The 9,316-nt window shown below is 36.1% G+C and overlaps 1 protein-coding gene across 1 annotated transcript; it reads right to left on the reverse strand.

Moving 5' to 3' along the window:
* Positions 1-1,347: 1,347 nt before the first annotated feature.
* LOC131596261 (CRC domain-containing protein TSO1-like) lies at positions 1,348-8,656 on the reverse strand. The gene is made up of 12 exons (XM_058868868.1): positions 8,356-8,656; positions 7,295-7,452; positions 6,690-7,209; positions 5,260-5,448; positions 4,141-4,655; positions 3,982-4,053; positions 3,715-3,898; positions 3,530-3,628; positions 3,369-3,435; positions 2,472-2,640; positions 1,739-2,352; positions 1,348-1,636 (listed from the first exon to the last, which is right to left on the reverse strand). Exons 1-11 carry the CDS (start codon positions 8,449-8,451, stop codon positions 1,794-1,796), a joined length of 2,628 nt encoding a protein of 875 aa, XP_058724851.1. The 5' UTR covers positions 8,452-8,656; the 3' UTR covers positions 1,348-1,636; positions 1,739-1,793.
* Between the last annotated feature and the right edge of the window lie 660 nt (positions 8,657-9,316).

The following is a 9,316-nucleotide window of genomic DNA, read 5'->3' on the forward strand; positions in this document are numbered from 1 at the left end:
TAGCTTTGAAACGTATCAAGCCGCCAACACGGCAACACCTTCTCTTCATCAAGAATGTGATTGATCATGAAATACCGCTCTACAAGATAAATCCCTAGAAAAATACGGCACTTCCAAATGGCGCATTCGCTCCTCTCTCAATTCAAAAGACGTTCACGCGCAATAACGTCATACCCTCTTTGTGACGATTGTTGTTTTGTTGCATAATCAAACAACGTAACCCCCCATCACTTCATCTCATCTAACAACTGTGATTCTCCATATGAATCTCCTTCATCCTCTTCTCCAAGTTTTTGATACATTTCATTCTTGTAGCTACCATACACCCCCAAGTCGAGCTCTGAATATCAATTAATAGTGCAGAAGTAATAACAAACACAATGAGAATAATATATGAATCTATTGGATTTTATGAGTACTAAGGCTAACTTTTTATAATTGGAATTACTACCAAGATGGATGGAGATTAACTCATTACAGCATGATAAATGGAAGATACTACTATTCTCAACAATGGAAGATACTACTATTCTCAACGAAGAATTTTCCTACTGATAGCAAGCATGACTCTCACTATTCAGCCACCAATTTTTACCTCCATACAAACCTCCTTTACACCATATGTGAGGTCTCACTTTATTCCCTCATGCATGTGCTCACTAATTTTCTCAATCCTTTCCCCTCCGCTCTCTGACCGCCGCCTAAGCAATTAATTATTTCCCTCCTATTTCCACTCACCTGATCATTTTTCCTTTCAATCCTTACTGTCTCACACGCGCATTCTCTCCTTCATCCCTATTTGCCTTTTTACCCCTCCTCCTAAAGGCCTATCAGCATTCTAATAGATTAGATAGGTGCTCAACTTATGGAAGAGGATTGTGGTTAATCCAATCTAACACAATCTTAAAGAGGGAAGAGCCTTAAGCTATAATTTTAGTTTAGCAAATACTAAATTTAAAGCAGATTCAAAAATTTGTTGATATTCGATGGAGGCACAAGGATAACAAGGTCTAACTTTATTAATTTTATTAAAAAAATGGTTAAAAGAGTGAGGACTAAAATGGATTTATAGAAAAAAATAGTTAATAAATTTCAGGCATCTAAGCGCAATAGTGTTTTATGTTGACCGTGTTATAGATATTAAATATCTACAATCTTTTAGTAATGACTAATCTTTGTTAAGAAATCTATTGTCACACAGCAAATATTTGCTATATTTTAATATGCTTAGTCCTTGTGCTGTGAGGCAAGGCGCGAAGGGATAGATTACCTCAACTATCCTCGTTGAGTTTAACTTTTAACTCAACAAGCTAACTGTCAAAATGAGTCTCAAAGTAACTGTCTAACTGAACTGATTTGGTTTATGTACATCACTAATTATCAATATTTATAATCAATTTTGTACTGAATGACCTAAGTAACACAGTCATCCCCTTTGATGGATGAAACTCGAGAATATGTTCATGCCCGAAAGATGGTGCAGGGACAAGAAAAATATAAACTACACAGAACCTGTTCCAACAACTTATAAAGAGACTTCCAATGTGTAAAAATTGAAAGGAATACTACACATTGGAATGAGATTCAGTTGTAATCTCAACTTGGCATTGATTCACACAATAAGTCACCTAGGAACCTGTTTGCCAAAGATTGGAGAAAAAAAGTGTCACAGAAATGGTAAAATTCTAAAACAATTTACAACAAATTAAAAAAAATATATTGAAACTTGTCAATATACCTTAAACGGACAAGATGCCAACCATACATATTGAAGGCATTCTTTAGCTTTCGGATTATGTCATTTTCTCTGCGCTGTTACTTGAATCTTCCTTGCCATTGCAAAGGGCCTTGGAATCAGCACAAGGGGTCAACGGCGGAAAAGAAGGAACAGATTGCAATATAAATTTCCTGCCACTTTTCAAGCCACCTCCTGAAGAGCTTGATCCAATCCGAAGGAGATGACTCTGTGGAGGAGAAACTCTCTTTTGGAGTGGAGAATTTGCTTTCACAGACTTGGTAGGAGTTGAAGCTTCTTTCAGTATATCAGGTGTTTCATCTTCTAGAATGTCAAAGAGCTTGCCATCTGATTCATCATCTAAGTTAATACTTGGAGTAATTGGTGAACTACCGCGCCAACGAAGAGAACCCCCGGATAACTGGCGAATACCACATCTGTTGGAGAGTTGGTATGGTGGAAGATCTATCCACTCATTTTCTTTAGATGAAGCCCCTGTAGCTGCATTCTTTTGAGAGTCGTTTGTTTCTGTATGTGCAAGATTACTCCGTGATTTTTTGGAAGATTGAGTCGAGTCTGCGGAAGCAAGTCTAGACTTTGCACCCTGTTTGCCTTGGCTGGACAAATGGAAAAAGGCAATCAGCACAAAGGCAGCCATAGACATCAAAATAGTGGGGATATAACTTCTTATTCTTTACCATTAGAAATACTTATATATAGTGAAGGCAAATCTTACTCGGAGCATTGCAACAACGGTGTTACAGGTGAGAGGTGATTTGCTGGTCGTAACAAGCCTGTCCTGATTGTCACCATTTTCGGTCTATTGTGCAGTTTGTCGTCTAACGCTTCTTCAACAATGCTGCTCTCCCTTTCTTTGCTCACAGCATGTTCCATTGCCACAAAATCTGAATTGAAAAATTGTGTAGAAACTTTTAATGATCGGCTCCCTCTATTCCATCATGCATCATTAAATTAAAATTTCAACTATAACAGCTAAAATCACTTTTGTCTCTGTAATTCACACAAATTTCAATTTATTCTCTATAAAAATGCCTGCCAGTTTGATTCCCTTAAAATATAAGAAAAATTGCTTTGGATTTCCATTTGATATAGTTTTATATTTGTCTTGTCCACATTGAAATTTATTCTATAACATGTGGACCATATTTATTAGTTCAATTTTTAACATAGACAAATTACAAGAACTAAAACCAAAAGAAATACCAAAAGTCATTTAAAAATATTTCAGGAACGAACTACAAATTTTTAAAAACTAAACCGGAAAGAGTGCACATTAGTGCTTTGATTCACAAGTTCGTGAGATCTAATACTTCCTACAAAATAAAGGCACCACTCACAAAAGTGCACTGCAGATTATTACGAGCATCTTAGAGCAAAAGAGTCATTTTTATGGCTTACATGACCCTCTCTAGCAATCTACCTGGACTCAGTGGTGGGTGGCGTTAGAGTTGAGGTTCTGGGCTCAACTCTAGACAAGGATTAGTATTAGGTAGCATCAAACCAAAACCTCCCAACATCAATCAATCCATAACATTTCTACTGAGCGGCTAAAAAGTTAAATCGTGTAGTGCATTAACTATCTAAAATAACTAATCATACTAGAAGTTCTAACCTTCTCTCTTGCCAAAGGCATTCTTACATCCATCACATCGACAGCCGCTTGAGCATCCAACTTTCGACTTTTGACAAGAAAAAAGAATCTATTAGCCTTAGCAGACGCAGTAAACTGGAGAAATATTTAGAGCATATAGAAATATGGATATTATACACAACCTGAAAACATTCACAATATTTTTTAGTACACATTGACCTTTTGCAATTGCAACCTCGTTTATGCCTAGCTGATGCCGGTGTTGACATATTCACATCTTCCTGAAAAGGCCACATCAAAATATCACCTAATTGATGAATTCCATAAGGTTGAACTTGAACAACAATAAAATATGAGGATATTATACCATATTGTTTTTTGGAACATCGGCCGCACACGGTACAATCTTGGGAGCAAATGCATCTGGATTACGAGATTCAATATGTTGCTTTGTCTCAACAACTGTCTCCTGAAATTCTACTCTATTACCACAGCTATCGCAAGCACAGCTGTCGCCACAGAAGAGGCCGGCACCAAAACAATCACAATAACTGCAAAATACTCGAATCAAAATACATATACATAGCATGCCATATAAAGTAAATTCAAGATACATATTTAAAAATTTACTCACAGTTTCAAACATTTACTCTTCTTACAGTTGCACCCCTTAGGGGCACCGGCATCATCAGTATTTGTTTTCTTCCTATAGAGCAATGCAATAATTTGGTGAAATTAGCAAACATGTAAAATATAAAAGTTATGAATTACGAGAAAGATCGGGATGACTGACTTTTTCTTGGAGGTGTTAGGATGATTGAATTCCTCTGTATTCTCGGTATCTGCATGGCTTACTCTTTTCTTATCATGTGCATTTTCCATATATAGGTCAATGGACTCTGTCATGATAGGAGATTCAGAAATGAAATAATCTGCAGCTACTAAGGCATCAGTTTCATGGCTCTCGTTTTTAGTATCATTAAACGATTGAGTATCCATATCAGTCGGAATCGAGGATCTTGTCACGTTTTCCACTTTATGCAAAGTTATAGAAGATTTGGAGTGCATCCCTTGTAAACCATCTGATAATCTCACCCCAGTAGATGAAGAACTAAGTGGCACTGCATTTATAATGCTATTTAAATGCAACCCAATGCCCGGTGGCTTGGAAGCCGTCATAGGAAGCATATTCATGTTACGTGAAGTTGCATTTAATTTAACATGAGACCTATTACTTCCAAGAGCAACAGAAGCAGCTTCCCCAAATTGTAGGCAGCGTCTACGGATGCCATGATGCTTTAGACTAGCCTAACAATGAATATTATAGCACAAAGAAAACCTCAATTAAATTGAGCAAGAAAAAAATGCAAACTCCTGATAACCAGACAGCAAATCATTATCTTATGCAAATTCTGTATATGATCGCTAAGTAGAGAATTCCATTAGACTACTAGAGTCTCATCCTACGTGAATAAAACCTTGTAGCCAACAAATTATTGCTGACTTTTCTTGGTTCAAAATATATCCATTCTATATATTCATAAACAGAAAAGTCATTTCCTTATTCTAATAGATGCCTGAGTCCGTGACGTAATATCAGGACTCAATTTTATTCACAATCTTGATTGAGAAAATGCAATTACCACAAAAATTTGAAACCTCCAATCAAAGGTAGTGTGATCTTCTCTTAATTGGAGATAATAGGTGCCAGTGAAAAAAAAAATAGAACTATATTCAAGCTTATAATCATTTACTTTCAAAAGAGTCTATTTAGTGTTAAAGCATGAAAGAACCCAGATATAGACATAACCCATTCAGCGAGGGGGGAAAGCATGAAACTATCGCATAACTCATGCAAAAGGTAACATTATGCTTCAGAGGAATGCAATAGACCTGGGGGAAAATTAATTACCTCAGAACCATCTTGTGTGATATTCTCTGAATTTACTTGCGAGGTTGACATTGTCTCGTTGCAATTTTCAACCTCTTTAGAGGTTGACATCAACTCATTGCAATTTCCAAACTCTTTAATATCCTGGATAGGATCAGGCATCAATTGAGGTGTACAGTCACTATGATGCTGCTGATCATTTCCTGCACACTGAAGTTATAAATTTTGCAGATCAGTCAAAAGAGGCTGGAGGACACCTAGCACTCACTAATCATATATATAAATACTGACGGCCCTACATTAACATTATAGATACACAGTTACTATTTGGTACAAAAACATGGACATACAAAATGTACAAAAGCAAAATTTATGTGTTTTCATTTTAAAATCAAAAGAAAAAGGAAATTATTAACACCTTCCAGTGTCTCTGTGATAAAAATATCTTTCAAATCTACTTCTCCACGCTCTCACTTTTCACCTCACCGCCAACCATCACCATCACCATCACTTCACAACTTGTCTGATATATTTTGTTCTTGGTTACAATGTTATCAAATATCCACAATTGCGGTGCTATGGTGGATATACGTGGCAGTTTTGGGCTTGCCGCAATGGTAAATATCAGTCACTATTGCAGGTTTTTCTGCCATAAACCACTATAACGGCGCCGCAAAGCGTCCGGAATGGCGGGATTTCGCCTCTCCGCCATGGACCGCCATCCCTATGGACAAAACTGCTTGATTATGGATTGAAGTAGGGTGGAGAAACCACCATTGCTCCGTTCTCACCTTTGCCATTCTCCATTTGATTATTTCCCTTACATAACTTTAAGTGAAAAAATTTGTTTAGATCTCTTCTCTATGCAAACATTAAGCTTTAATGAAGCCGTCATTTGACTACTATAGGTCATCTTCGTATCTCGGAAATTTGAAGGCAAATACAAGATATATAACAGATTTAACTGCAAGACAACCTAATGCCAGTACATAATTGTATCAATTTGGGAATTTTAAGAGAATCGGCTAAGATGAACTCAATGAGGGCTCAACTAATATCATCAACATTTTCTATTGATTTACTTATGGCAAAGCCATTAAAAATATTTCCCTTCAAATTCAGAGGGATAATAAGATGTTTAAGCTCAATCAAAATATATTGGATTTGATACTTCACAGTCCAAGAGCATCTTCATCGTTGTCTCAGAGGGCTTTAATATTCAATATGATGGAGTTGGTATAATGAGGCAAAAAGAACAATAACAGAGCATAGTTGAAAATGTAGTTGGGTCTTGATTTTGATTGTAAGTTGAAAATGGAAATGAAGACGAAATATAATGTGAAAATGGAGAGAAAAGTAATTGATAGGAAGAATTTCTAGGAAAATACTTATTTACTGTTTAGCGTTTTTCTTATAGATATATAGAGTATAGACAGAAAGAACTTAGTTACCTGGGGAAGTGATTCATGAGAATGTTTATCAAAAATATCCACACCAGAACTGGAGTCTAAATTTGTGTTTTTTTCAGAAACCAATTCAGCACCATCTTTCTCCCCTTCCATTATTGCAAGATTTTCAGAATATGCTGGCCTTTCTTGATGAACCATATTAGATTCCTCTAACAAAGGCAAAAGTTCTTCTGCTTTGTTAGCAGGACCATCACTCCTATCAAATTCTAATATAACTTTCTCTGACTCAGTTAGTGATGACCCAACTGTGTCAGTGGACTGTTCCATTTCTAGGTTGACAGTATACATTTGATCATCCCCGGGATCAGCCAGGTATTTATCGACAGATGGTGGAGGACTACAGCTTTGGGTTTTCACATCATTCTGAGCGTCTATTGTAAATCCCTCTGACAGTGGCTGCTGAGGATTCAACTTTTTCAAATCACCATGAGCTTCACCAAGACAACTATCTCCAATGTCAGTTTGAGATATTTCTCCATCGGATAAATGGTTTCCTTCAGGCCTGATACAGAGAAATTTTGTCAACAAAGAACCAGCAAATAGTCAACAACAAAACACCCATAAAATTGAAGTCACGATTCACGAACCTTTCCGAGCACTGCGTTTCACGGTGGTGACCGCTAATACGCGGCGATTTGAATACAAGAGGTGGAGAATTGAGTCCAAGAAACCCATGTGTCGCATGAGAAGCCTTAACAGGCTGTATTGGAGATAGTGTGTTGACAAATCTTAAAAAGGGAGATTCCTGAAATTAAGAAGATGATGATATGTGAAATTCATTCATTCTTCACAATACTAGAAACTAAACGAACGAATCCGAAAAAACACTACACAAGTCAACCAACTATCAAACACTCTAATCTCTCAACATCTTTAAGCAAAAAAGATGGTTCGAGAATCGCAATTCCATACATTAGAAATTCGGTCGGACCTAACACAAACCCTACAAAACCAGATTTCAAAGTGAAGGCTGACTGCCCTCACTTATATACTTATGTTCAAATCGTATCTCATAAAATGCGAGACTCTTATCAGAAACTAATAATCAATTATCAGCGCGTGAAACCACGACACGCACGCGCGGATATCCTCAAAAGTCCTTTAACACTTACCTAATTGACAACCTTGTACTCCAATTCACTATGTAGCACCGACACTTCTAAAAAAAAGTTCGTACGTGTCAGTGTCCGTATCCGAAACCGAAACTTGTGATTACCTTTAATTTATTTATTTATTTCAAATTATTACAAATGTCAATGTATCAGTATCAGTGTCAGTGTCGTGATTCAGTGTCAGTGTGTCATAGCCAATTCATCATTCAATTTATGAAAATAAATGAGTTATACCAAACATATGTACACTTCCAAACAAGCCTCTCACAGTAATTCATTTCAAACATTAAATGAAACAAAATCATTTATATACATTCAGTAGATTTCAATTCCAAATACACACAAAACAGAGATAACACTTAACATTGATGACATCATCAGTAACAATTAAAATCTAATCAGATTCCATAAACATCTCCTACTAATCCCAAACCGAAACGAACAACAAACTAAAATCGAAAATCGTGCTAATTAATCCAATTAAAAGAGGAATATTATACTATACAGATCGATGAAATAGGAAATGAAGTATATACTTGAACTTGAGGAGATTCGTCAGAAGAAGTGTTGGATGGATTGAGAGTGGAGAGAGAAGGAGTTTTGTTGATCTGAGAAGGTTCTGGAGAATCCATCAATGCAATGCCACAAACGGTGTTGGAAGAAATTGCTGAACCCTACACTACACAGTGTGAAGCATCACACGCTCGATTCGTTTTTTTTTTTTTTTCTAACTTCTCTCTGTTCAATAATGGAACTCGGTCACTTGCGATTTTTTTTTTGTTTGGTTATGTGTGAGTCTGAGAGGAGTGCGTGCGGCGCGTGAAAGTGTACGATGATATAGGGCGGGCGTTTAAAATGGGAGCGGGAACTGAAATGAAATGAATGAAGTTCCATGTTTTTGTTGGGCCGGGTCAGGTCTCTCTTTATCCGCATGTTTGTTTAGATAGTTTGGTGGAATGATATTTTTCATCATAAAAATGAGAGATATAGATGAGATGTGATTTTATCTCATTGAAAAATATAATTGTTTTTTTTTTAAAAAATTTGACCACAAGTCTACAAACATCTGTACGCTCAAATTAGTATAGTGACGATCATAAGTATTCATAGTCAAATTAATAGCTATTAATAGGATCTATTAATAGCTATTAATAGGATGAATATCATTCTCATAAGAATTGTTTTAGATTAGTTTTGTTAAACATTTAAAATTGTAAAATAATTCGTGAGCGAAAAGGTGACGAAATAATAGTATGTATTCAGGTTATGTAATAATAAAAAGTAATAAAGAGTACAAATCATATTTGATTAGTAAGTTGAAATATGATGCATTCAATAATTAATCAATTATTTATGGTGTAGTGTGATGACATGACATGTGTGTTCAAGGCGAAACTTTATGGTGTTTGTAAATGTGAGAATATATAATAGTTCATTAAGATTTCATTATGGCCCTAACCACTAATTAACACAATTGCACTTCAAGTAATACCTGTC

Source organism: Vicia villosa, linkage group LG4 (assembly GCF_029867415.1).
Source record: "Vicia villosa cultivar HV-30 ecotype Madison, WI linkage group LG4, Vvil1.0, whole genome shotgun sequence".
Lineage (NCBI taxonomy): Eukaryota > Viridiplantae > Streptophyta > Magnoliopsida > Fabales > Fabaceae > Vicia > Vicia villosa.

Excerpts from the sequence above, each read along its gene's own strand:
- LOC131596261 (XM_058868868.1), bottom strand. The coding sequence starts at position 8,451 with ATGGATTCTCCAGAACCTTCTCAGATCAACAAAACTCCTTCTCTCTCC. Across the intron at positions 7,453-8,355 it reads ACGAATCTCCTCAAGTTCAA|GAATCTCCCTTTTTAAGATT; the intron begins GTATATACTTCA and ends TCTTAATTTCAG. Across the intron at positions 5,449-6,689 it reads CTCATGAATCACTTCCCCAG|TGTGCAGGAAATGATCAGCA; the intron begins GTAACTAAGTTC and ends TTATAACTTCAG.